Genomic DNA, 27,813 nt, shown 5'->3' with positions numbered 1-27,813 from the left:
CCAGCACAGTACTTATTGAACATTGAATAAATACCAAATACTGTTCTGGGTGTGGTCTTCAAAAACAGATTAGGGACCTCCAAGGATCTATTTCCATTCAATAATGTCACTTTTATTTCACAAAATATCTTCGAAATTTACTACAGGTAATATGCTTCTCAAACTTTTCCTCACAACAATACTTTGTATAGTGCCCTATACCTTTCCTCTGTAGCAGGCTTCACATTGATAAATAATAATTTGTTTGTAATTCTTACACTTCTGTTAAAATACAATTTCCAAGAGGCAAGTCCATCTTATTCATTACTATATGCCCACACCTTAGTAATAGCTGGCAGTTAGCAAGTATTTAATAAATTTTTGCTGCATGAAGAACTTCTGATATCACCTTTGATGGCCACTAGTCAATGCATACCTCTTAAGATATGGGGGCATAGTCCAAAGCTGTCTCTAACAATCAGAAAATATCTTTGAAGCCATCTGTTTTATTTATTTATGTATTCATTTATGTATTTATTTTTGTTGTTGTTAATCCCCACCCGAGGATATTTTTTCTTTGAGTTTTTTAGATAGAGTGGAAGGAAAGCAGGGAGAGAGAGAGAGAGAAATATCAATGTGAGAGACACACATTGATGGGTTGCCTCCCACACGACCCTGACCGGGGCCGGAGATCAAACCTGCAACCCAGGTACTGCTCTTGACTGGGAATTGAACCCATGACCCCTCAGTCTGCAGGCCAACACTCTAACCGCTGAGCAAAACCGGCGAAGGCTACTTTATTTTTTAAAAAATTTATTTGAGCCCAGCTGGTGTGGCTCAGTGGACTGGGTGTCTTCCCATGGACTAAAAAATCCTGCTTCGATTCCCAGTCAGGACACATACCTAGGTTGTGGGCTCAATCCCCAGTAGGGAGCATGCAGGAGGCAGCCAATAGATGTTTCTCTCTCATATCAATATTTCTCTCTCTCTCTCCCTTCCTCTCTCTCAAAAACCCAATAACAAAAACATATTAAAAATGCATTTGACTTTTTAATTTTCATCCATTGCATATGGTTTTTTATATGTGCTATTCTAAAAAAAAATCGATACATTGGGGATATGCATCATAGTTTTAAAGCTACAGCTGTTGTATGTGTGGGTAGTGTATGGGTTTTGGAATTACTTTGTTCAAATTCTTGCCTTGACTGTTAGCAAATATCTTAAACTTGAGTCAGCATCTGAAAAATGGGTTTAAGAATACTTACCTTGAGGGTTTTTGTTATTGTTTCTAAGAGAGTAAAATGAAAATGTACTTAAAATAGTTGGTATGCATACTATATATTCAAATATTGGCTTCCTTTTCTCCTCTTACTAGAAAACTTCTAGTTCTCCTTCCAAAAATCTCAACTTATATATGATTCTTTCCTTTAAGTATTAGATGGTCATTAACTGTCAACTAAGAACTGAAAGTTCTCAATCTTTGAGCCAGAATTACGGCTGTTCATCTGGGCACAGAATTCTTTTACTGAACGTAGTTAACACCTCACTAGATGAAAATTTTCTACCCAGTATTTTTAACCAGTGTCAACAATGTCCACAGAGAAAAATTAAGTTGAAGTAATTTTTATTACTACTTATTTAACACAAGTTTACTTGTCTTAGAAAAGTAAGAATTTGTAGAATCTGTGCTTTATTGCACTGGATAGAAACTAGAAATGCAGTTATACTTGACATAGTGTGGTTTCTGGGAAATCAGCAATGGTGCTCTGCAGAATACATGAAGATTCTCAGTGCCTCTTGCAAGGAATCACAAAAGAGATCTTTGGTCCAAAGAAGGCATCCCTGAAAGAAAATATGACTTCAGTTAAATCTAGCTATAAACTAAGGTGTATATTAGTCTTTTCTGGGTTAAAAATGAACAGTGATTTGGAGGATTTCATCTATGGTTATTCTTTTTAGGTGAATAAAGTACAAAGAGAGTGAGTGGGAGGACTTGCCGCAGGAGCAACAAAGACCAATAAGGTAATCATTTCTTCTACTTTCCCTCCATTTACCATTGATAGCTATCATTTCTTTATAAAGAAAAGGAAAGATTAGGTGATTTCAAAAGCTTATGATCATACCAAAAAAATTAATTCCTCTGATATGAGTAGGATGGACCATAAAGTTTAAATTTATAGGTAAAACAGAGAAGATTAAAAATTTCTTAGAAAGTCAATAAATACATTTCTAGCTTTTATAGGGAAAGGATAAATGTTAAGTTACTCTATTCTTGTTGGAAAGATCATATGAGGTAATGTATAAAAATGAGTGGAATAATATAAAATTGTATATAGGTGTAAGATAGTATGATAATGATTATTTAGTATGTGAGGTACAACATGATAACTATTATTAGCTCTGCTGTATAGTATATTTGAAATTTGTTAAGAGAGTAAATCTAAAAGATTCCATTATTAGGAAAAATAAATTGGGGTTGGTAACTATATGAGGTAATATCCATTAACTATAACTAAACTTATTATTAACTATAATAAATTTATTATAAACTAAACTTATCATAAACAAAAATAAACTAAATTTATTACTATAATAATAAATTTATTGTTAACTATAACTAAACTTGTTATGGTACTCATTTTTCAGTATATATCTGTCAAGTCATTATGCCATATACCTTAAACTTAAACAGTGCTGTATGTCTTTTTTTTTTTTTAAGATTTTTTAAAATCCTCACTTGAGGACTTTTTTTCCCATTTTTTGTTCAGATAGTGTGGGAGGGAGAGAGAGGAAGAGAGAGAGAGAAACATCGATGTGAAAGGGACACATCAAGTGGCTGCCACCCACATGACCCAATCAGGGCCAGGGACAAACTGCAACCAAAGTATGTGCCCTTAGCGGGAACTGAACCTGGGTCTCTCTAGACCGCAGGCCGACTCTCTAACTGCTGAGCCAAACCAGCCAGAGCCTGTATGTCAATTATATCTTTTTTTTTTTTTTTGGTGGTATATGCCCTAGCAAGAACCAAACCCAGGACTCTCTGGTCCACAGGCCGACGCTCAACCGCTGAGCCAAACTGGCCAGGGCTGTCAATTATATCTTAATAAAAATGAAAAAAATAGGATGACAAATTAAACTTTGTGATTACAGGGAAAAGTAAATTACCTTACTTAGCAAGTTAAATTTGTTGTTACTAGGAAAAGGGTAACCTAGTATCAGATAGAAATTACTTTTGTATATCTATACTTCTATTCTTATCCATTAACAGAGACAATCAGAAAATTATATCATGAAATAAATACAAGTACATTTCTGTAAACTGGATTCAAGTCTTATAATTATAAAAAAGCAAACATGGTATTTTAATATTAGATGATATTTTATTTATGTGACCTGGGAAAAATTAAGTCATTTTGTGGAATGAGTTAACTCAAGTTCTTGATATCATCATTTACTACAGTAATTCTGAAACTTTATCATACATCAGAAACACCTAGAAAACTTGTTAAGCCATTATTACTATGCCTCACTTCTGAGTTAGTACATCTGATCTGGGCCTGAGGAGGGATATGCATTTTTAACAAGAACGCAGGTGATATTGAAGCTGCTGTTCTTAAAGCCACACATTAAGAACCAACTGGCTTGAAAGAAAAAATATCTGGTGCAAATCAGAAGACCTGAGTTTTAATGTCAGTGCTGATATTAACTAGTCATGTGAGATGGTGCTGGTCATTTTACCTCTGTACGTTTTGCTTGATAAGATGGTTATATCTGCCCTTTCTACTTTCCAGGTTTCTTAGAAAAATAGAAATATGATGACATTTTAAAAGTAATTTGAAAAAGCTAATTTACGTAGGAAATAGCAAGATCATAGTATTTGATCTTGAGTTAGAAATATTTATTTACTTATCTATATTATATTATACTTAAAATACATCTACTTTCCAAGTCAGTGGAAAATTTTTATTTAGTTTATTTCTGGTTAACTCATATATAGAGCTAGAAATTCTTTCTTTGACCCTTTCCAAACTTTTCTGTCCAGTTAATTACTTGATCCTGTTTACTGAGATCTTTTTTCTAAAGCGTTTTATTCATTTTCAAGTTAGTTTATAATATCAACCTTGAAATTGACCGCTGCTGCTGATAGATTTTTTTGTGGTAAAAATCTGATAGGGAATTTCAATTTTAATAGATCAGAGTGTTATTCATTTTCTGAATTTCATTAAGTTTTTAAAAATATCTGCCAAATTCTGTTTCTTAAATGGAAACATTCAATTCCATACATAATGGTGGTAATTCTAGAAAATAGCTGAGATTTCAACAGGATTTAATAAAAAAGACCATTATTTTCAGCAAACTCATTATAAAGGTATCAAAAAAGAATCTTTATACATATACTTCATAGCATTATATTTTGTGATTTGCATTTCCTTACCTTGGGCAGCATAGCAATTCGCTGAAGTTGCAGTAACAGACCATCTCACAATCCTGTTCTTCTGAGACATCCTGGGCTTTTACTTCGATCTTTGTCAGGTCATCTCCTTCTGGAAGGCTGTGGCACTTGTTCTCTTTAATTACCTTTCTGTAGCAAGAGAGGCGATTTGCAGGCATGGTTTGGACTTCCAGCAACAAAGTTAGCCCAACGGTGAGAGCAAGTACTGTGAATTTCATTTTGTGTCTGGCCCTGAGATAGAAGAAAAAACAAAATGTGTCAACGTTTGTTTTGTTTTGTTTTACTTTTTTTAAAAATTAATTTATTTTTGTTACAGATGTTTCACCTTTTTCCTCCACCAAGCATTGTTGTCTATGTCCATGGTTACGCATACATGTATATGAGTTTTTTGGTTTATCTCATCCCTCCCTCCCTCCTGACCCCCTCCTTTGAGCTTTGTCACTCTGAACCATACTCCTTTCTATGTCTCTGGGTCTGTTTAGTCATCAGCTTATTTTGTTCATTGTATTCCACAAATAAGTGAGATTATGTAGTATTTGTCTTTCTCTAATTGGCGTATTTCACTTAGCATAATACTCTCCAGGTCCCTCCATATCATCTCAAAGAATACCAGATCTTTCTTTCTTACACCTGCATACTTTTCCATTGTGTATATGTACCAAAGCTATTTTTATCCACTCATCTATTGATGGACACTTGGGCTGTTTCCAGATTTTAGCAATTGTAAACAGTGCTGCTATAAACATAGGGGTACATATATTCTTTCTGATGGGTGTTTCAGGTTTCTTAGGATATATTCCTAGAAGTAGGAACACTGGGTCAAATAACAGTTCAATTTTTCATTTTTTGAAGAAAAACCATAGTGCTTTTCATAGTGGCTGCACCAGTCTGCATTCCCACCAGTGGTGTACTAGAGTCCCCTTTTCTCCACACCCTCTCCAGCACTTGTTTGATGATTTGTTAGCAGCCATTGTGGCAGGTGTGAGGTGATACCTCATAGTCATTTTAATTTGCATCTCTCTGACGATTAGTGACATTGAGCATTTTTTCATGTCTCTTGGCCATTTGTATGTCCTATTTAGAGAGGTACCTATTTAGGTCCTCTGCCCATTTTTTTTATTTTTTATTTTATTGGGTTCTTTGTTTTCCTTTTGTTAGGTTACCACTCTATATATTTTGGAAATTAACCCCTTATCTGATGTATTGTTGGCAATTATGCTCTCCCATATAGGGGGTTTTCTTTCCATTTTGATGGTTATTTCTTTTGCTGTGAAGAAGCTTTTTGGTTTGATGTTAGTCCCATGTATTAATGTTTTCCTTTGTTTCTCTTGCCTTAGGAGTTTTATCAGTGAAAATTCCGCTATGTGTGATGTCTGAAATTTTGTTGCCTACATTTTCTTCTAGGATTTTTAAGGATTCACGAGTCACATTTAAGTCTCTTATCCATTTTGAGTTTATTCTCGTACATGGTGTAAGTTTATGGTCTAGTTTCATTGTTTTTGCATGTAGCTGTCCAATTTTCTCAACACCATTTATTAAAGAGGCTGTCTTTACTCCACTGTATGCTCTTGCCACCTCTGACAAATATTAATTGAGCATTATGTCTTGGGTCTATTTCTGGGAACTCTGTTCTGTTCCATTGATCTATATGCCTATTCTTGTGCCAGTACCAGGCTGTTTTGATTACAGTGGCTTTGTAATATAACCTGTTATTCGGTATTGTGATCCCTCCTACTTTGTTGTTCTTTTTCAAGATTGCTATGGCTATTCAGGGTCTTTTTTGGTTCCATATGAACTTTTGAAGTATTTGTCCTAGTTCTGTGAAATATGTCGTTGGTATTTTGATAGGGATTGCACTGAATCTATAGATTGCTTTGGGTAGTATGGACATTTTAATGATGTTAATTCTTCTAATCCATGAACATGGTATATGCTTCCACTTTTTTATGTCTTTCTCTATTTCTTTTTTTCAATGTCCTGTAGTTTTCTGTAAATAGATCCTTCACTTCTTTGGGTAAGTTTATTTCTAGGTATCTTAATTTTTTTGCCACAATGGTAAATGTGATTTTTTTTTGGTTTCTCTTTCTGTGAGTTCATTTTTGGTGTATAAGAATGCCACTGATTTCTCGATGTTAATTTTGTATCCTGCTACTTTGCCAAATTTGTATATTAAGTCTAGTATATTTTTTTTGGAATCTTTAGGATTTTTTAATGTATAATATCATGTCATCTGCAAATAATGACCATTTTCACTTCCTCCTTTTTAATTTGAATCCTTTTAATTTTCCTTCATGTCTAATTGCTGTGGCTAAATCTTCCAGGACTATGTTAAAGAAGAGCGGCAAAAGTGGGCATCCCTGTCTTATTTCTATTCTTAAGGGAAATTCTTTTAGTTTTTGCTTATTGAGTATGATGTTGGCTGTAGGTTTTTAATATATGGACTTTATTATATCGAGATATGATCCCTCTATTCCCACATTGCTGAGCGTTTTTATCAGAAACGGTTGCTGGATTTTGTCAAATGCTCTTTCAGCGTCCACTGATACGATCATATGTATTTATCTTTCATTTTGTTTATGTGGTGTATCACATTTATTGATTTGTGAATATTGTACCAGCCTTAGCATCCCTGGGATGAATCCACTTGGTCATGGTGAATAATTTTTTTAATGTATTGCTGGATCCAATTTGCTAATATTTTGTTAAGGATTTTGGCATCTATGTTCATCAGGGATGTTGGCCTGTAGTTTTCTTTCTTTATAGTGTCTTTATCTGATTTTGAAATTAGAATTATGCTGGCCTTATAAAATGAGTTTGGAAGTCTTCCTTCTTCATGAATTTTTTGGAATCGTTTGAGGAGAATGGGTGTTATTTCTTCTTTGAATGTTTGGTAAACCTTCCCCATGAGATCATGCAGGCCTGGGCTTTTGAAAGCTGGGAAAGTCTTGATTACTTCTTCAATTTCCTTTGTTGTTATTGGTTTCTTCAAGTTTTCTTTTTTTGTTTAATTTTTTTTCTTTATTGATTTTATTTATTTATTTATTTATTTTTAATCTTTATTGTTGAATGTATTACAGATGTTCCTCATTTTCCCCCCATTGACCCCCTCCTCCCCACTCCCACCCTCCTCCTGCCTTTTCCCACACTGTTGTCTGTGTCCATTGGTTATGCATATAAGTTCTTTGGTCTATTTCATCACGGCCCCCAACCCCCCTTCTCTTTGAGGTTTGTCAGTCTAGCAACCAATTTGTTCTTCTTAATCCTTTCACCTTTTTCACCCATGCCCCCAACACCCCTCCCATCTGGCTGCCAACAAAATGTTCTCTGTATCTACGAGAATGTTTCTGTTCTGCCTGTTCATTTTGTTTGTAGATTCCATTGTCAATAGATATGTATTCATTGCCATTTTGTTTGTTCATACATTTTATCTTTTTTTCAAACAGACCCTTCAACATTTCATATAATAATGGTTTGGTGATGATGAACTCCTTTAAATTTTTCTTGTCTGGAAAAGTCTTTATATGGCCATTGATTCTAAATGACAGCTTTGAAGGAGAGAGTAATCTTGGTTGTAGTTTCTTGCTTTTCATCACTCTGACTATTTCTTGCCACTCGCTTCTGGCCTGCAAAGTTTCTTTTGAGAAATCAGCTGACAGTCTTATGGACACTCCCTTTTAGGTAATTAACTGCTTTTCTCTTGCTGCTTTTAAGATTCTCTCTTGGTCTTGAACCTTTTGCATTTTGATAATGATGTGTCTTGGTGTAGGCCTCTTGGGGTTCATCTTATTTGGGAGTGTCTTTGCTTACTGGACTTGTATGTTTGTTTCCTTCACCAAGTTAGGGAATTTTTCTGCCATTATTGTTTCAAATATGTTTTCAATTTCTTGTTGTCTATCTTCTCCTTCTGGCATCCCCAATATGCAAATGTTGGCACGCTTGAAGTTGTCCCAGAGGCTCCTTACACTATCCTTATTTTTTTGGATTCTTCTTTCTTTTTGCTGTTCTGATTGGGTATTTTTTGCTTTCTTATATTCCAAATCGATGGTTTGCTTCTTGGCTTTACCTACTCTACTATTGAGTCTGTGTAAATTATTCTTTATCTCAGTTAGTGTCTCCTTCATTTCTGACTGTGCATCCTTCATTTCTGACTGGTCCTTTTTTATGCTCTTGATGCCCTCACTAAGTTTGCTGAGGTTCTCACTGAGTTCATTGAGCATCCTTATAAGCAATATTTTGAACTCAACATGTTAGGTTGCTCATCTCCATTTCGCTTAGTTCTTTTCCTGGAGATTTTTTCTGTTCTTTCATTTGGGACCTGTTTCTTTGTCTCCTCATTTTGGCTGCCTCCCTGTGTTTGTTTCTATTAATTACTTAATGAGAGGTATGGGGCTAGCTGGGACCAGGTGCTGCTCGTGTGAAAGGATTTAGGAAAACCTGAAGCAGGATCCAAGACAGGCCAATCCTATGGTAAAGCAACTGGCAACAGCTTGGGTGGGCCTGCAAGTTGGGTGGGGCAGGACCTCAGGGAATCACCAGGGTGGGGCAACCAGTATGAGCCAGATTGCTGGAGTCCCAGATATGGTGGCTGTCTGCCACCCCAGAGAAGGGCTCACCAAAGGAACAAAGGCCTTTGACAGCATGTTTGTCCCTGTGAAAGCCCCCTCTCTAGCCCTCGCTCCAATGCCAAACAGCTCAGTTCTTCCCTGTATGTCTCTGGTGTTCCTCAAGCTGCCTCTCCAAGCTTAGAGGGAGAGAGTCTGAGTAAGTTCATGCGCAGGCCCTTTAAGAGGAGCTGCCTGGGGCTCCAGCCACTTCAGCCTCCCTGAGCCTCAGTTCCCGCTGCTTTTTCCAGCCAGAAGTTATGGGGATTTCTCTTCCTGGCACTGGAACCCTGAGTGGGGCACCTGGTGTGGGACGGGGACCCCTCAGTCCTCAGAGAGGACCTTCCCAGCCGAGATACCCTCCTGATTTTTATCCACCACACGTGGGTGTGGGACCAGCCCATTCACCACTGCCCCTCCTACCAGTCTCAATATGGCTGCTTTTTTAATTCCGTAGTTGTAAGACTTTCATTCAGCTCGATTTCAGGCGGTTTTGAATGATGATTGTTCTGTAGTTTAGTTGTAACTTTGATGTAGTTGTGGGAGGACGTGATACTGCGTTTACCTACGTTGCCACCTTGACAGGAAGTCTGTTCAAGTTTTCTATCTCTTTCTGGTTCAGTTTTGGGAGACTAGGTGTTTCTAGTTATTTGTCCATTTTGTCTAGATTGTTCAATTTGTTGGTGTATAATTGCTCATAGTATTTGTTAACAATACTTAATATTTCTGTGGTGTCAGTTGTTACCTTTCCTCTTTCATTTCTGATTTTGTTTACTTGAATCTTCTCTCTCTGTTTCTTGGTGAGTCTAGCTAAGGATCCATCAATCTTGTTTATCTTTTCAAAGAACCAGCTTTTTGTTTCATTGATCTTTTGAATTGTTCTTTTAGTCTCTGTCATTTATTTCTGCTCTGATCTTTACTATTTCTTTACTTCTGCTTGGTCTGGGTTTTTCTTTTTGTTTGCTTTCTAGTTCTTTAAGTGGTGAGGTTAGGTAGTCAATTAGAAATTTTTCTTGTTTCCTGAGGTAGGTTTGTAATGCGATGAACTTTCCTCTTGGGACTACTTTCACTGTATCCCATAGATTTTGTGTTGTGTGTTTATTTTCATCGATTTCCAGGAAGTTTTTAATTTCTTCCTTGATCTCCTTGGTAACCCATTCATTGTTTAATAACTTGCTATTTAGCCTCCATGTGTTTAAACGTTTTTATTATAATTGAGTTCTAGTTTCATGCGATTGTAATCTAAGAAGAGGTTTGATATGATTTCAGTATTCTTGAACTTGTAGAGACTTAGTTTGTGTCCAACATGTGGTCTATCTTTGAGAATGTCCCATGTGCACTTGAGAAGAATGTGCATTCTGCAGTTTTAGGGTGTAATTTTCTGTAGATATCTATTAAATCCATTTGATCTAGTGCATCATTTAGAGCCTCTGTTTTCTTGTTAATTTTTTGTCCAGAGGATCTAACCAGTGATGTCAGCAGAGTGTTGAAGTCCCCTGCTATGATTGTATTGCTGTTGATTTCTCCTTTGAAGTTCTCCAGAAGTTTTTATATTTTGGTGCTCCTATATTGGGTGCATATATGTTTACCAAGGTTATATCTTCCTGTTGGATAGATCCTTTCAATATTATGTAGTGGCCTTCTTTGTCTTTAGTTATGGCCTTCATTATGAAGTCTATTTTATTGGATATGACTTTTGCTATCCCAGCTCTTTTTTCCTTTTTGTTTGCTTGGAAGTTTTTTTTCCATCCCTTCACTTTCAACCTATGTGAGTCTTTTGTTGTGAGGCGGGTCTCTTGTAAACAATGTATATATGGGTCACGTTTTCTTATCCAGTCAGCTACTCTGTGTCTTTTGATCAGAGCATTCCATACATTTACATTTAAGGTGATTATTGATATATACTTATTTATTACCATTTTTGTTTATTGTGGTTATATTTTCTTCCTATTTCTTCTACTAATTACAGCAGTCCTTTTAACATTTCTTGCAGTGCTGGTTTGGTGCTAATATATTCCTTTAGCTCCCCCCCTCCCTTTTTTTTTGGTCTGGGAAGCTCTTTATTTGACATTCTATTTTGAATGATAGCCTTGCTTGATAAAGTAGTCTTGGATTCAGATCCGTATTTTTCATTTCCTTGATTACTTTGTGCACTCCCTTCTGGCCTGTAGTGTTTCTGTTGAGAAGTCAGCTGATAGCCTTCTGAGGGTTCCTTTGTAGGTAACCTGTTGCTTATCTCTTGCTGCCTTTAGGATTCTCTCTTTGTCCTTAATTTTTGGCATTTTTAATTATGTGTCTATGTGTGGGCTTGTTTGGGTTTTTCTTACTTGGGGCTCTCTGTGCTTCTTGTACTTGTATGCCTTTTTCCTTCACCAAGTTATGGAAGTTTTCTGTCACTATTTCTTCAAATATATTTTCTAACCCTTGCTAATTTTCCCCTTCTTCTGGAACTCCTATGATTCAGATGTTGTTATGTTTCATATTGTCACACAGTTCTTTAGGTTGTCTTCCTGTTTTTTAATTGTTTTTTTCTATTTGGTTTTCTGATTGGACTGTTTTTTCTACCCTGTCTTTTAATTCACTGATCCAATCCTTGGCCTTCTCTACTCTACTGGTTATTCCTTCCAATGTATTCTTTATTTCTGCTATGTCATTCTTCATTTTCAATTGGTTGGTTTTCAATGCTTCTATATCTTTACTCATGCTGTTGAGCTTCCTCATGATTATTACTCTGAACTCTCCCTCTGATATCTTGCTCAATTCCCTTTCAGTTTTCATCTTCTGTTGAATTATCTTGTTCTTTTATTTAGGATTTTTTTCTTTGTTTCACCATTTTGACTCTCTCAGTGGGTTTTGGAGCCTGCCAAATTTTCCCTGTGGGTATTGGTGTTCTTCTGGTTGTGGGTCCCTCTAATGGTTTTGGATAAGTGTGGGAGGACCCATGTTAAACACCACTGTCAAGTCTTACTTTCCAGGGTATATTTGCAAGCCCAGGAAAGGTTCAGATATCCTCTAGCTTTTTGCCTAGAGGCTATTAGTGTCGGTTACTTGATGAGCCTTGGGTTGTAGACCTCAACTGAATGAAAAAATCCCTCATGTGTTCAGGGTAAGAGGATTTCTAGCCAGTGGGACAGATGCTTGCTGGCTGTTAATGATCCTTAAGTTTTGTTTCTCTGCCCTGGCTGGGTGGTGTTACATTCCTGAGGGAGGGGCTGTTGCTTTTCCCTGTGGCTCTGAGAAGGGGCTCTTTAAGTAATATGGCTACTGTCCTGTGAGTGAGTGATTCAGCACAAAACTCCTAGTGCAGTCCCAGCTCTCCAACCTCCCAAGTCTCTCCTCACAGTTCCAGTCCAATCTGCCCACCCTCTGCCAGAGCCCAAGATGAGTGGCTATAGCTAATTAGTGCTCTGTGCTGACCCTCTGCACTATGGAGCTGGCTTGGGATTTTAACCTTGAGGGAGCTGCTCACAGCTAAAATAGCTGCTGTCAATGGGCTCCCATCCCACCCTCTCGTGCCTCCGCAGATCCTACCAGGTTCAATTTAGTGTCCTCTTTCTGACTGTGGTTTTATGGGTCCTCTCCAGCTGCTTTTCCTAACAATGTGTCTTTATATAAGTTGTAATTCCAAATTGGCTCTGGGAGATGATCTGTGTGGCTTCAGCTCCCTCTGCCACCCTTTTGGAATCCTTGCTTTGTTTCTAATGGAATTTATCTGAACACAAAGTTCTTAGAATTCTCATAAACTCCTGGGTAGAAAGTGTCGATCTTTTCTACTCTCTTCTTTGTGTTTCTCAAAGCATAGTTTAAAGACCATCTACAATAAACATCACTTAGAATATTTGTTAAAAATTAAATGGCTCCATTTCACAAATAAATATTGAATGAGAAATGCTGGATGAGAGGAAGAGGTGGTGGTAAGACCTAGAATTTGCATTTTAAATACCCAAAATAATTTCTTTTGTATGTTCAGTGCAGAAATATTGCTTTTTTAAGGTAATAAAACTCTGATAAATATCTAGGACAAATAGCATCATCAAGTATAGTGGTTCTTGACCTTGCATATCTTGACAACATTGTCAAAAAACTTGGGCCCCATTCTGATGGAAACAAAAAGCCCATTAATCCTCACATTGATGGTAATATTCTATAGATGTATTTTAGTTCAATGAAGTTTTTAGAATAATCCAAAATTACTTTTGGGACCCATTTTGTTGCAAATTTTTAGTGATATTGAGAACTTTTATTCTTACGTAGATTACTTCATCATAACTTCAGTTGAAAACAGAGGCATGAATTTCCCCTAATGAACATGTAGGTTGTTCTTAAAAACCTACCATGATTGAAGAACTCATTATTGACTAAGTCGACATATTACACTGCTACAGTTCTAATGTTTTCCTTACTGTAAAATATTTTTCTGTAGTTACTATCCATCAGTCATAATTTGAACTCTTAGGGTCATACCAAACAAGTCTAATTTCTCCTTCAGGAAATAACTCTTTAAGTACAGTATTTGCATATAACTATTGAATAGTTATCCTCAGTATAATCATGCTTCTCTGGCATCCATATTAGACATGAAAAGAATGGGAATTCTTTTAGTAATGGAAGACTAGCAAGATAGTGGAGAGACCAGAATCAGAATCCATAGCCATTTGGGTTTTCTCTTGTTGACAGGTGCCAAAGTATCTTTCCTGCTGTGGAGTATTAAAAAGAAGGGAGTGGGGTAGCCAGTGTAGCTCAGTGGATTGAGTGTCATTCCATGGACTGAGAGGTCCCAGTTTGATTCCCAGTTCAGTTTGTGGGCTCAATCTCCAGTGGGGGACAATCTCCAGTGGGGGATGTGCAGGAGGCAGCTGATTGATGTTTCTTTCTCACATCAATGTTTCTATCTCTCTCCTTTCCTCTCTCTCTAAAAAAATCAATAAAAACATATTTTTAAAAAAAGAAAAGAAAGGGGGGAAGACAGATAGGTTTTATGGTACTTTGAAAGAAAACAGTATTGTTGAAAGGAATTTAGTATATATTTTCAATGATTAGCTCTACCAAGGCAGTAGGCTGGGGGAAATTGTAGGGCTCACTTCACTTGTTTCCTATCTCTCAGGAACCAATGTTCTACCTTGCTTAAAATCCAGTGTTTTGGCAAAAGTTGTTTCATATATTTTGTCTGTGTTTTTGTTGTTTTAAGGAAGTGGATAAACCAGATTCTTGTTACTCCATTTGGAGCAGAAGCAAAGCTTTCTATGTAACTTTTATTATTTGGAGTTATTTTTGGAGGAATATGGAGGACAGATACACAAATCTTATAGATTCTAAAAGTGAATTGTGTGGTACTCTGATGATTTTGCTACTTAAGCCAAATTCTCAAAATGGTGTTTCTCCCTTCTTCAACTCCTTTTCCCAGACTGAATTGTGGTTCCTCTGACTCCCATCTCTTGAACTGAGTAAGTAGCTATTAGGTCCCAAAATATAACAAATAACATCCTTATGGTTTGAACGAGGTACCATCCAAGCTGCGTTTCCTATTTCTGGAGTGATGCTTGTATATTTTGTTCAAATGAAATAGGCTACTGAAATATATCTTGAAATCATACTCTTATCTTCAAGCATAAATCTTCATGTACTTCCTCAGATGACTTAGAATCTCTCTCCCCACCCCAAGACCAAACTGGCGAGGGTAGGCAGGAGAAAAGCAGTCAATATTGGGAAAGTGAGGAAGTCAAAGAATAGCACTGATGTAGGATTCACTGATAAAGTGATTAAGTAATTATGTGAGAGAGAGGAAAATAGGAGTAAACTTGTTAAATTTGATTCAACATAAACATTTTTTTTTTAGTGTTTCCTTCATGCCAAGTACTACTCCAAGTACCAGGAATACCAACAGAATTCAGGAAAATATTCAACAACTATACCTATCCTCTTCCAATAACTCCAGTTTCTTTGAGCTAAAGCCAGTCATTGCAATGAACTCCATATGCACTCTGGCTCCCCATTACCTATCTGAAATCAGTTACTTTTCCCCCTTGGTCATTCTGTTTCAGCTGTTCCTACAAAGTTCCAGACAGCCCTGACTAGTATGGCTCAGTTGGTTGGAGCATTGTCCCACACACCAAAAGATTGTGGGTTTGATTCTGATGGGGACACATACCCAGGTTGTGGGTTTGATCCCCAGACAGGGTGTGTATGGAAGGCAACCAATTGATGTTTCTCTCTCTCTCTCCCTCTCCCTTCCTCTCTCTAAAACCAACAAAAATGTGTCCTTGGGTGAGGATTAAAATATACATACAACCAGACACATCCTTGACTTAGGGCCTTTGCACTGGTTATTTCCTCTGCTTGGAAAGCTCTCCCACCAGATGTCTGCATTTCTAACTGCCCCTTCACATATTCTTTTTAAAATATATATATATATGTATCCTCACCTGAGGATATTTCTTTCATTTATCTTCAGATAGAGGGGGTGGTGGTGAGAGAGACACATTGATTGGCTGTCTCCTGCATGCCCCGACCAGGGCCAGAGACCGAATTGCAACCGAGGTACATGACCTTGACCAGAATCGAACCTGTGATTCTTTGGTCCATGGGCCAACATTCCAACCTCTGAGCCAAACCAGCCAGGGCAGTTGTTCTACTTTTCCATGGCATTTATGAACCTCTAAATTATTATAAAACATTCTTATTATGTCTCCTCAAACTTGAATATAAGCTCCAGAAAAGCAGGGTTTTTTCTGATGTGTATTCCAAGCACCCAAAACAGTACTTGGTATGTTAGTAAAAAAACAGATAATATATCCTAGTCTCCAGATACCTACAATAAGAGAAAAAGAAGTTTTTCAGATTGCTAAACTCAGTATCTAGTTGCAGGTATATGTTTATTACTAAAAGAAGTTAGTGAGCTGTCAAATCTTTAAATTTGCATGTCATCAGATACTATTGTTTTAATTTAATTGTACTATATTTAATTTTTTCTAAATAGCCTGACTTTATTTATTTATTTTATTTTTTTTTCTTTATTGGTTTTTAGAGAGGAAGGGAAGAGGGGGAGAGAGAGATAGAAACATGTGAGAGAGAACATCAATTGGCTGCCTCCTGCATGCCCCGCACTGGGGATTGGGCCCACAACCTGGGCATGTGCCCTGACTGGGAATCGAACTGGCGACCTCTTGGTGCATGGGTCGATGCTCAACCACTGAGCCACACCAGCCGGGCTAAATAGCCTTACTTTAAAATGTACTTCCCAATTTCTGTTTTGTTTTCCCTTTTTTGGTTACAATTAGAATTTATTCTGGTCAGATAGCTCATACCTGACTTAAAAATATTTATCTGTATGTGGTGTACATTTATCAGAAGATTCAACAACAACAAATACCTACTACCTTTAACCTCTCTTAACATATTCTTCCCTATTGAAAGGTTGGGTATGTAGGGAGATATTGGGGGACACTTATAGAATCTTTTTAATCTATTTGCCTAATAGGTTTGAAGATTTTTATTTTTATTGTCTGACATTTTAAAAATATGTTTTGCAGCTTTGATCTTTCTAGATTTTTTATTATGTAGTAATGTTCTTATTGTTGGTGATCTACATTAATTTTGCCTAGTTTTTATGGCTGTTGGGTATTATATTTGCATATTACATTTCCTGCATATAGGTGTAGTTTTTTTCTGAGCTCATTTCATGACTGTTAACTGCTGAAGCTTTCTTTCCATTAGATGGTTCTAATTAGAGCCATAAACCTGGTTAGATATTTTTTAAGAAAAATATTTTTTTCTCAAAAAAAGTAATAATACTCAGTGTAAAATATGGAAAATACAGAAAAGCACAGGTAGAATAACAGTCAACTAGAGTGTCAATGTAGAGAGAACTGTTGTTAACATTTTTATGTGCTTCTTTTGGGTATGCATAGATAAGGAGGAGAAATTAGGTGGCCAGGAACAGGACACTGGGAAATACTAACATGTATGGACTGGGTGAAGGATAAATCAGATAGAAATTACAAACCAGTAAAGAAGACTGATAAGGAAGTACAGACTCATATGGTAATAAGAAAAGGGGGAAAGTGAATAGATGGTGGAGGCGTGTTTGGACAAACTCATCTCAAAGATTGATATTTACTGAGGTTTATTCCTCAGAGTATCTCCATTATACTCTGCTACATACAAGCAGATGGATTCAAAATCATATACTTCAGAGAAAGACAAATATCACATGATCTCACTTATTTGTGGAATATAATGAACAAAATAAGTAGATGAACCCAGAGACATAGAAGTAGGGTTCAGACTGACAAACCTCAGAGGAGATGGGCAGGGGGGAGGGAAAAGATAAACCAAAGAACTTATACGCATGTATTCATAACCATGGACATAGACAACTATGCTGGGGGTGGGGGGCATAATTGGGAGGAGGGTGTCAATGGGGGGAAAAGGAGAAACATCTGTAACAAAAATAAATTAATAAAAAAATAAAACAAAGAAAATGAACCATTCTACAAAAAAATAAAATATAAAGTTAAAAAACAAAACAAAATCATATACAAGCACTCTTTGACCATTTTTACAGTCCTATGTCTCTGATATACATGTATCACCATATTTAACATTGTTAAAATATGAGGTTGCCATATAAAATATGGCGTACCTAATTAAATTTGAATTTCAGATAAACAATGAATATTTTTTGTGTATATACCCCCAATACTACATAGTTTCTACCTATTAAGTTAATATTTTTAAATCATTTTTTATTTTATTTATTTATTGTTATTTTGCTTCTTTTTCCTTTTTATTCTTTTTCTTTTCTTTTTTTTAACTTACCTTTATGGTTGAATGTATTACAGATGTTCCTCATTTTTTCCCCATTGACTCCCTTCTCCCCATTTCCACCCCCCTCCTGCCTTTCCCCACACTGTTGTCTGTGTCTATTGGTTATGCATATATACATATAAGTTCTTTGGTTTATTTCTTCCCACCCCCACCCCCCTTCCCTTTGAGGTTTGTCAGTCTAACAACCAATTTGTACTTCTTAATCCCTTCACCTTTTTCACCCATCCCCCCCACCTCCCCCTCTGGCAACCAACAAAATGTTCTCTTTATCTATGATAATGTTTCTGTTCTGTTTGTTCATTTTGTTTGTAGATTGAATTGTCGTGAGATATGTATTCATTGCCATTTTGTTTGTTCAAAAATTTTATCCTTTTCTTCAAGAAGACCCTTCAACATTTTATATAATAATGGTTTGGTGGTGATGCACTCCTTTAGCTTTTCCTTGTCTGGAAAAGTCTTTATATGGCCGTTGATTCTAAATGACAGCTTTGAAGGAGAGAGTAATCTTGGTTGTAGGTTCTTGTGTTTCATCACTCTGAAAATTTCTTGCCGCTCGCTTCTGGCCTGCAAAGTTTCTTTTGAGAAATCAGCTGACAGTCTTATGAACATTGTCTTTTAGGTAATTAACTGCTTTTCTCTTGCTGCTTTTAAGATTCTCTCTTGGTCTTGAACCTTTTGCATTTTGATGATGATGTGTCTTGGTGTGGGCCTTTTGGGGTTCATCTTGTTTGGGACTGTCTGTGCTTCATGGACTTGTATGTCTGTTTCCTTCACCAAGTTAGGGAAGTTTTCTGCCATATTGTTTCTTTCTTTTTTATCCTCTCACGAGAACATTTTTTCCATTTTTTGTTCAGATAGAGTGGGAAGGAGAGCGAGGAAGAGAGAGAGAGAGAGAGAGAGAGAGACCTCTATGTGAAAGGGACACATTGAGTGGTTGCCACCCGCACGACCCAACCAGGGCCGGGGACAAACTGCAACCGAGGTATGGTATGTGCCCTTAGCAGGAACCGAACCTGGGTCTCTCTGGACTGCAGGCCAACACTCTAACCGCTGAGCCAAACCAGCCTGGGCTCTGCCATTATTGTTTCAAATATGTTTTCGATTTCTTGTTCTCTGTCTTCTCCTTCTGGCACCCCCAAGATGCAAATGTTGTCACGCTTGAAGTTGTCCCAGAGGCTCCTTACACTATCTTCATTTTTTTTTGTATTCTTTTTTCTTTTTGCTGTTCTGACTGGGTGTTTTTTGCTTCCTTATATTCCAAACAATGGTTTGCTTCTTGGCTTTACCTACTCTACTATTGAATCTGTGTGAATTATTCTTTATTTCAGTTAGAGTCTCCTTCATTTCTTTTTATGCTCTTAAGGCCCTCACTAAGTTCACTGAGGTCCTCACTAAGTTCACTGAGTATCCTTATAAGCAGTGTTTTGAACTCAGCATCTGTTAGGTTGCTTATCTCCATTTTGCTTGGTTCTTTTCCTGGAGTTTTGTTCTGTTCTTTCATTTGGGATCTGTTTCTTTGTCTCCTCATTTTGGTTGCCTCCCTATGTTTGTTTCTATGTATTACTTAATGAGAAGTATGAGGTTAGCTGAGACCAGATGCTGCTTGTTTGAAAGAATTTAGGAAAACCTGAAGCAGGATCCAAGACAGGCCAATCATATGGTAAAGCAACTGGCAACAGCTTGGGTGGGCCTGAAAGTTAGGTGGGGTGGGGCCTCAGGGAATTATGAGGGTGGGGAAAACAGTGTGAGCCAGGTTTCTGGAGTCCCAGATATGGGGGTTATCTGCCATCCCAGGGAAGGGCTCACCAAAGGAACAAAGGCCTCTGACAGCACGTCTGTCCAGGAGAAAAGCTGCCTTTCCAGCCCTTGTTCCAATGCCAAACAACTCAGTTCTTCCCCATATGTCTCTGGTGCCTTCAAGCTGCCTCCCCCACACTGGAGCCTGAAGGGTGGGAGTCCAAGTAAGTCCATGCACGGGCCCTTTAAGAGGAGCTACCTGGGTCTCCAGAAGTCTCACCTTCCCTCTGCCTCAGTTTCTGCTGGTTTTTCCAACCAGAAGTTATGGGGACTTCTCTTCCTGGCACTGGAACCCTGAGCTGGGCACCTGGTGTGGGACGAGGACCTCTCAGTCCTGAGGGAGGACCTTCCCAGCCATGGTATCCTTCTAATTTTTATCCAACACACGTGGGTGTGGGACCAGCCCATTGCACCTCTGCCCCTCCTACCAGTCTCAATGTGGCTGCTTCTTTAATTTCGTAGTTGTAGGATTTTTATTCAGCTTGATTTTAGGCAGTTTTGAATGATGGCTCTTCTGTAGTTTAGTTGTAACTTTAATGTGGTTGTGGTGGGAGGATGCAATACCACATTTACCTATGCCACCATCTTGACCGGAAGTCTCTCATTTTTTATTTTTCAATTACAGTTGACATACAATATTATATTAGTTACAGGTGTACACCTCAGTGATTAGACATTATAAAACTTATTAGGTTATCATCTCGAAAAATCTCATACCCCCCTGACACCATACATAGAATATTAATGACTATATTCCCTATGGTGTACTTTATACCCCCTTGACTACACTCTAACTACTAACTTGTACTCCTAAATTCCTTCACCTTTTTAAGCCATCCCATCTGGCTATCGTCAAAATGTTCTCTCTGTCTATGAGTCTGTTTCTGTTCTTGTTTATTTTGATTTTTAGACTCAATTATTGATATATATTACTTATTGCCATTTTATTGTTCATATTTTTAATCTTTTTTTTTCTACTTTTTCTTAAAGAAGACCTTTTAACATTTCATGTAATACTGGTTTGGTGGTGATCAACTCTTTTAGCTTTTTCTTGTCTGGGAAGCTTTTTATCTAACCTTCAATTCTAAATGATAGCTTTGCTGGGTAGATTAATCTTGGTTGTTGGTCTTTGTTTTTTATCACTTTGAATATTTTTTACCACTCCCTTCTGGACTGCAAAGTTTCTATTAAGAAATCAGCTTACAATCTTATGGATACTCTCTTTTAGGTAATTAACTGCTTTTTTCTTGCTGCTTTTAAGATTCTGTCTTTATCTTTAACCTTTGGCATTTTAATTATGGTGTGTCTTGGTGTGGACCTCTTTGGATTCATCTTATTTGGGACTGTCTACACTTCCCGGACTTATATGTCTATTTCTTTCACCAGGTAAGGGAATTTTTCTGTCATTATTTTTTCAAATAGGTATCAATTTCTTGCTCCCTCTCTTCTTCCAGCACCCCCATGATGCAAATGTTGGTATGCTTGAAGTTGTCCCAGAGTCTTCTTACACTATCTTCATATTTTTGTATTCTTTTTTCTTTTTGCTGTTCCAAGAGTGTTGTTTCCTCATATTCCAAATCTTTGATGTGTCCTCTACTCTACTATCGATTCACTGTGATTATCCTTCATTTCAATTAGTATATCCTTTATTTCTGACTGGTCATTTTTTATGTTGTTGATGTTCTCACTATGTTTCTTGAAGATCTCACTAAGTTCCTTGAAGGTCTCACTAAGCTCCTTGAAGTTCTCAGTAAGTTCCTTGAGCATCCTTTTTTTTTTTTTAATCCTCACCCAAGGACATTTTTCCATTTTTTGTTCAGGTAGAGTGGGAGAGAGAGAGAGGAACAGAGAGAGAGAGAAACATCGACGTGAAAGGGACACATCGAGTGGCTGCCACCCGCACGACCGACCAGGGCCGGGGACAAACTGCAACCGAGGTACATGCCCTTAGCGGGAACCGAACCCGGGTCTCTCTGGACCGCAGGCCGACGCTCTAACCGCTGAGCCAAACCGGCCAGGGCGAGCATCCTTATACTCATTGTTTTGAGTTCTGTATTTGATAGTTCGCTGGCTTCCATTTAATTTAGTTTTTTTTTTCTGGAGATTTCTCCTGTTCTTTTATGTGCAGCATGTTTCTCTGTGTATGCATTTTGGCTGCTTCCCTGTGTTTGTTTCTATGTATTAGGTAGAGCTGCTATGTTTTCCAGACTTGGTAGAATGGCCTTGTGTGGTAGGTTTCTTGTAGGGCCCAGTGACTCAGCCTCCCCAGTCACCTGAGCTGGGCACACCAGGTGCACCTCTGTGTGGGATGTGTGTATTGTCTTGTTATAGTTGATCCTTGATTGTTGTTGGCATCACTGGGAGGGACTGACTTCCAGGTCAGTTGGCTATGAGGATGAGCTGCAACTACAGCTGAAGAGCTGCTGTGTAGTAGCCAACCCTACTGAGCAGGGCTTGCTTCAGTGGGGCTTTGGTGCTCATCAAGTCTGCTCCTTGAGTGTGCTGCTCATGGAGGTGATAGCGTTGTAATCTGGTGTGGTCTGAAGCTGACCACTGGGTGCAGTGGTTCTGGGCTTCCTGGGAGGTACAAAGTCAGCTACTACCTGTGTCCTGCCTGGGGCTGCCTGGCATGAGCTACAGAGTGATCTGCAGATGGCTGCTACTTGTGTTGGGCTTGGAGTTTCCCAGGAGAAACCAAGCTATGAATGAAGGTGGGCAGCCATGAGAGGTATTGGGCACGCTGAGGCCAGCTGCTGCTTGTTTGAGAGATTTTAGGAAAGTCAGAAGCATGAGCCATGACAGACCATTCATATGGAAAAGACACTGGAAACAGCTTAGATGAGCCTGCAAGCTGGGTGGGGTGGGGTCTTATGGAATCACTGGGGCAGGTGAAGAATGTAAGCCAAGTTGATGGAGACTCAGATATGGTGCCTGCCTGTGGGCTCTGTGGTGGGGAGGGCTCAGCCAAGGAACAATGGCCTCTGCCAGCACTATTTTCTGGGAGAAATCTGTGTCCCCTACCCCCACCCCACTCTTGCCCTGATGTCAGAGAAGTTAGTTCCTCCCCATACGTTCTTGGTTTATTTCAAGCTGCTGCCCCAACACTAGAGTTCAGAGGGTATGAGTCCATGGAAATCCATGCTTGGGCCCTTTAAGAGTAACTGCCTGGGACTCTAGAAGCCTCCATGTCACTCAGCCACAATCCCTGCTGGTCTTTACAGCCCAAATACATGGGGACTTCTCTTCCTGGCACTGGATCCCTGGGCTGAAGGGTCTAGTGTGGGGCTGGAATGCCTCACTCCTCAAGAAGGACTTTCCCAGCTGAGGTATCCTCCTGATTTTTTTTAAATCCCCACCCGAGGACACTTTTGCACTTATCTTCAGATAGAGGGGGAGGAAGAGAAGGAGGAAGAGAGAAAGAGACAAACATTGATGTGAGAGAGAGACACATCAACTGGCTGCCACGCACACAACCCCAACCGAGCCGGGGACGAACCGTAACCGAGGTATGTGCCCTGAACCTAGAATTCTCTGGTCCACGGGCTGACACTCTAACCACTGAGCAAAACCAGCCAGGGCAATCCTCCTGATTTTTATCCTCCACATGTGGGTGGGGACCAGCTGTCTGAGCCTCTGCCCCTCCTACCAGTCTTGATGTGGCTGCTTCTTTAATTCCCTAGTTGCGGGACTTCCATTCAGCCAGATTTCAGGAAGTTCTGAATGATGGTTGTTATGTAGTTTAGTTGTAATTTTGATGTGGTTGTGGAAGGAGGTGATACTGCATTTACCTACGCTGCCATTTTGACCTCCCATTAAGTCTTGAGTTAATTTTGACAATTATATTTTTTTAGGAAATAGCCCACATCACCCATTTAAAAATCTTGCAATAAAGTATTTATTTTCTTATAATTAAAAGAAAATTTTTCTTCCTTTATTAGGATCTTTCTATAAGCTGCCATCTCTGTGAGAAATACTTTTTACTTGGCTGGCTTCTTCTTGACTATTAGGTTTCAGTTTATTTATTTAGTTATTTATCCTCACCTAAGGACATTTTTCATTTTTTTGTTCAGATAGAGTGGGAGGGAGGGAGAGAGAGAGAGAGAAAGAGAGAGAGAGAGAGAGAGAGAAACATCGACATGAAAGGGACACATCGAGTGGCTGCCACCCGCACGACCAACCAGGGCCAGGGACAAACTGCAACCGAGGTATGCATCCTTAGCGGGAACCGAACCTGGGTCTCTCTGGACCGCAGGCTGACGCTCTAATTGCTGAGCCAAACCGGCCAGGGCTAGGTTTCAGTTTAAATGTCATTTCTTCAGAAGCCTCTCCTGAACATCCAATCTGAAGTAGTTTCAATCTGACTCTTTCATAGTGTCCACTTCTTTTCCCTAATGATATTTATCACAATTTTAATGATATATCTGAGTTTACTCATTTTATATCTATCATTCCCATTCAACAGAAAGCATCACTAGGGCAGTCTTTTTTTTTTTTAATCACCACATACCCAATGGCTAATACATGCTTGGCCCACATTTGTAGTATTAATGAATGCTTCTCTGAAAACATATTTTTATTACTGAGCAAAAGCTTATGGAAATGTCATGTTGTCTAAAAGACTGTGAACTTCTTACGGCTAATCCTCAGGTCTTCCTTCCACTTCTCCACACAAATCATTCATTATTTACAGTTAGTAGGCAGTCAGACCCATCACCTCTTCAATCCTATACATGTCTTTTTCTTATTGCTCCCTCTAACCTCTTCTCTTTATGTTAATTTCTTATCAAACCATCTATTAAGAACAAACCTCAAACTCATCTTTCCTAAGAAGTCTTCCTTGATCCAGCCCATATCATTTGCACAACTCTCTTACTTTCTGTTTCCATTGCACTTATGTATAACTGTGCAGCAAAAACTGTGAACTTGACTAAATAGCTCCTTGTCATTGCCAGTTAACCATATGGGGAATATGGCTACAGTTGGGAGTGGGAAATCCGCTGAAAGCCATTTGGCCATTTATTGAATTGGTTGTTTTATGAATTTATCTAGAACCAGGAAGGAAGATCTGGAAAGATCATAAAGGGCATTATAGGACATGATAAAGGCTTTAAATTTTATTGAGTGTATTGGGAAACCATTGGGAGATTTTGGTAGAAAGGTAACATGATCTGATTTATGTCTTAAAAATAATTTTTTTTTTAGCTCTATGAAGATGTTTTGTAGTGAGACAAGACTGTAAGTAGAAAAAAGAGGCTATTGGTGAAACTTGATAGACAATATGATGCAATAGGGAAAGAATAAAAAATGATTCATAGTTTTTTGTTTTTTTTTTACCTGAATGCTACTGATGATGATTGAGCTGAGAAACAATTGAATGGAGTCAATTTGGGGGGAATGCAAGAGTAAATATTTGGACAAGTTAAGTTTGAGATGCCTACTAGACATCTAAGTGTTAAGTAGGCAGTTGAATATGAGTCTGAAGGTCAGGGCTGGAAATACAAACTTGAGAGTCATCAGGATATTTATTGATAGTATTTATAGCTATGAGACTGGCAGAGTAGTGAGTATAGATTCAGAAGAGAAGAGGCAAAGGACTGACCTAGGATGAGGCAACATTCAAAGGACTGGAAGAGAAAACGCCAGCATCATAAAGGCAAAGACTGTGACTTCTACTTTTTTTTGCCTCTCGCTTAGAGTGCCTGCTTCAATGCTGGACTCACAGTAAGTATTCAAAAAACATTCACTGAAGGAATGAAAAATAAATTGCAGGAAAAGTAAGTCCGTATGTTGCCATACCACACACCTCTTCTGACTACGTTCATGCCAGAGCATAAAATAGTGTTTCTGTCACAGTCTCAGTCACATACTACGATGGAAAGTTCCACATCTGGCAAGCGCTTATTGGTATTTTTTTTAACACTTTAGAAATTACATGTTTGAACTGAAGTCTTATTTTCTTCCTTTACTTAAGTGCAGATAAATAGCTTTAACTCTTATTTAGCAAGTGGAACAATGTCTGAGCCAGTATGTTCCTGTGATGCATTGATTAGTTTTTTCAGTAGAAGACACCAACCTTAATCCTTGGCAATCCATCAAGACTGTATATTTTCAAGTTCCAACATGATGAAATGACTTTGGCAAGTTTGAAGCAGATTGCTCTAATTTTTTTTCTTTCACTTGAAGTACATGCACATAAAATTCCTACTGGAGTACATCCAAATTACAAAATAAAACAAAGCAAAAAGCTGAATATCTGAAGAAATAGCAAGAGGTCCTCAAATAGTTTTCTATTGTGTTTTGGGACACAATTTTATGTAATTTTTATTGTTCTTAATGTATGATACTATTCCTATACCAATATTTAATTTATTGACATAATATTGATGGCATAATATTTAAAAGGTGGGTGCAGAACATAAAGACTTCTAGGCAAAATGTTTCCAATTAAGCAACAAATCATTGCCACCATACATGTAGGGAATTGCAAATCTTGATTGTGTCGGGGTATTTGGCACTAGCAAGCTTTTGAATGTTGGAGTTAGATGGAGACTTAGAAAAATTATCCCATTTAATGGCCAAAACTAACATGGCTATGTAGTTATAGTGTTGAGACATTTATGGTGCAATGCTCATATAGGCAGCTGATGTCAGTTCTAGGAACTGGTATTAAAAATAGTGGAATGAAACAGAGTTGATGAATTAGACAGAAAGGGCAGTCCACTTTCAGATTTCTTCCAAAACACAGCAAGAGAGAAGCAAAAGCTACAAAAGCAAATGAAAATTACAGCCAGAACCTGACATTTAAAATATCAAAATTATAGTTGGAAGAGATTAAAATTGCTGTCCAGTCTGTCATGTTTTCCATCATCTTTCTTGGAGGATGAAAATCACTGATATTTAAAAAATTCTCTCTCTTTCCTATTAACTGTGATAGAAGAGGTTTGTGTTAGAATGACTGAGTCCTGAGGTGAAACTTCTCAAAGGGCATGTTAAAGGAATCAAAGTGGTGTTAGAAAGTGGAAAAGCCTTTTAAACATCATTAAAACAGACACAATTAGCCCAAATAACCAAAAGACATTCATCAGAGAAAACACAAAGTCCATATCCTCCTGAAAGTGACCTGCCTTCAGGCTTCTCAGAGAATGCTAGAAGATGATATTAATATCCAGTCTTGCATCATTCTAATTGTTTTCCTGGCCCCAGTAGATCATCATCATGGAGAAAAGGACCAGCATTTGGGAGAGCTTTCCATAGACTATATTACTAAGTGAAGGAATTTTAAAGGGGAATTTTTATAGGTTCCCAAAGGGAAAAAAGGTTCCCTTTCTCTTAGTAGCACAGACACTGTGTTGTGCTCCATGGTGAGGACACCATGGATGAATTCAGTGAATTCCCTCTTTGTATCACACATTTATACTAGTTTCTTTTTAGGAATCAGAATTTTTAAAAAGCAAAAAACATTTGCTTTCCTAGACCTTGCAGTTCATGCTTGAGTAGGTAATATAGAGATATAGCTACTGCATTAAAAAATTTTACATACTTCATTATCCTCACATAGTTCTGAGAGGTGGAATACTATGGTTCTATTATATGGAACCAAATTCAGAGTGGACATATACATTAATAAGAAATAACAGAGAGGCAGCTGCCTCCTTTAAACCTATGATTAAGTGACTTTCCCAGTTAAGGAATGTACATTTTTTATTCTCTTTAATCTGATTATTTTCCTTTTTCAAAGTACATATGTCATCTCTTTAGAGGTTCTCTCTCTGTCTTTCTCTTCTGACTCAACACATAAATACATTTCTGCTCTAATCTATAGCAGTAGTTTGAAGTACAAAAAATGACATAAAATAATTTTTAAGAAAAAAAATTACATACCCTCTTCTTCTTTCCTTTTGGTCTTCTTGGCAGAGGACTCTTTTAAAATGCTCCAACTCACTGGGTGAGTTTGGGCAGAAGGAGAAGAGAGGAGGTGCTGGAAGGAGGTTCTTTACAAATGAACCTTTGTCTGCCTTTTCTCTCGCCTGGGATTGACAGACTTGCTCTCCAGCCAAGACTCGCGAGGAGGGGAGTGGAAGACTGGGCTGCAAGAACTGCCTCCCTTGGGTTCTTACACGCCAGGCGAAGATGAACTAAACAGCTTCTTTACAGAGG

General features: G+C 38.0%; 2 protein-coding genes across 3 annotated transcripts in view; one reads left to right on the top strand and one right to left on the bottom strand.

The window, feature by feature from the left end:
• The window catches only part of SAP30 (Sin3A associated protein 30), a 73,490-nt gene that overhangs the window by 17,007 nt on the left and 28,670 nt on the right, over positions 1–27,813 (top strand). The window contains exons 6-7 of one of the 2 annotated variants that reach the window (XR_004962035.1): positions 1,939–2,001; positions 14,438–14,477. The gene's annotated coding sequence lies outside the window, so the exon portion shown is untranslated. The remainder of the gene's footprint in view (positions 1–1,938; positions 2,002–14,437; positions 14,478–27,813) is intronic. The other variant, XR_004962034.1, reaches the window with a different exon arrangement.
• SCRG1 (stimulator of chondrogenesis 1) lies at positions 1,592–27,711 on the bottom strand. Its single transcript, XM_036282104.1, has 3 exons — positions 27,538–27,711; positions 4,415–4,663; positions 1,592–1,821 (listed from the first exon to the last, which is right to left on the bottom strand). The coding sequence occupies exons 2-3, from the start codon at positions 4,648–4,650 to the stop codon at positions 1,767–1,769; spliced, it is 291 nt and encodes a 96-aa protein (XP_036137997.1). The 5' UTR covers positions 4,651–4,663; positions 27,538–27,711; the 3' UTR covers positions 1,592–1,766.

The sequence above is a fragment of the Molossus molossus genome, unplaced genomic scaffold (assembly GCF_014108415.1).
Source record: "Molossus molossus isolate mMolMol1 unplaced genomic scaffold, mMolMol1.p scaffold_m16_p_4, whole genome shotgun sequence".
Lineage (NCBI taxonomy): Eukaryota > Metazoa > Chordata > Mammalia > Chiroptera > Molossidae > Molossus > Molossus molossus.
Note: the sequence above shows the minus strand (reverse complement) of the source record. Positions and strands in the feature narration are given on the sequence as shown.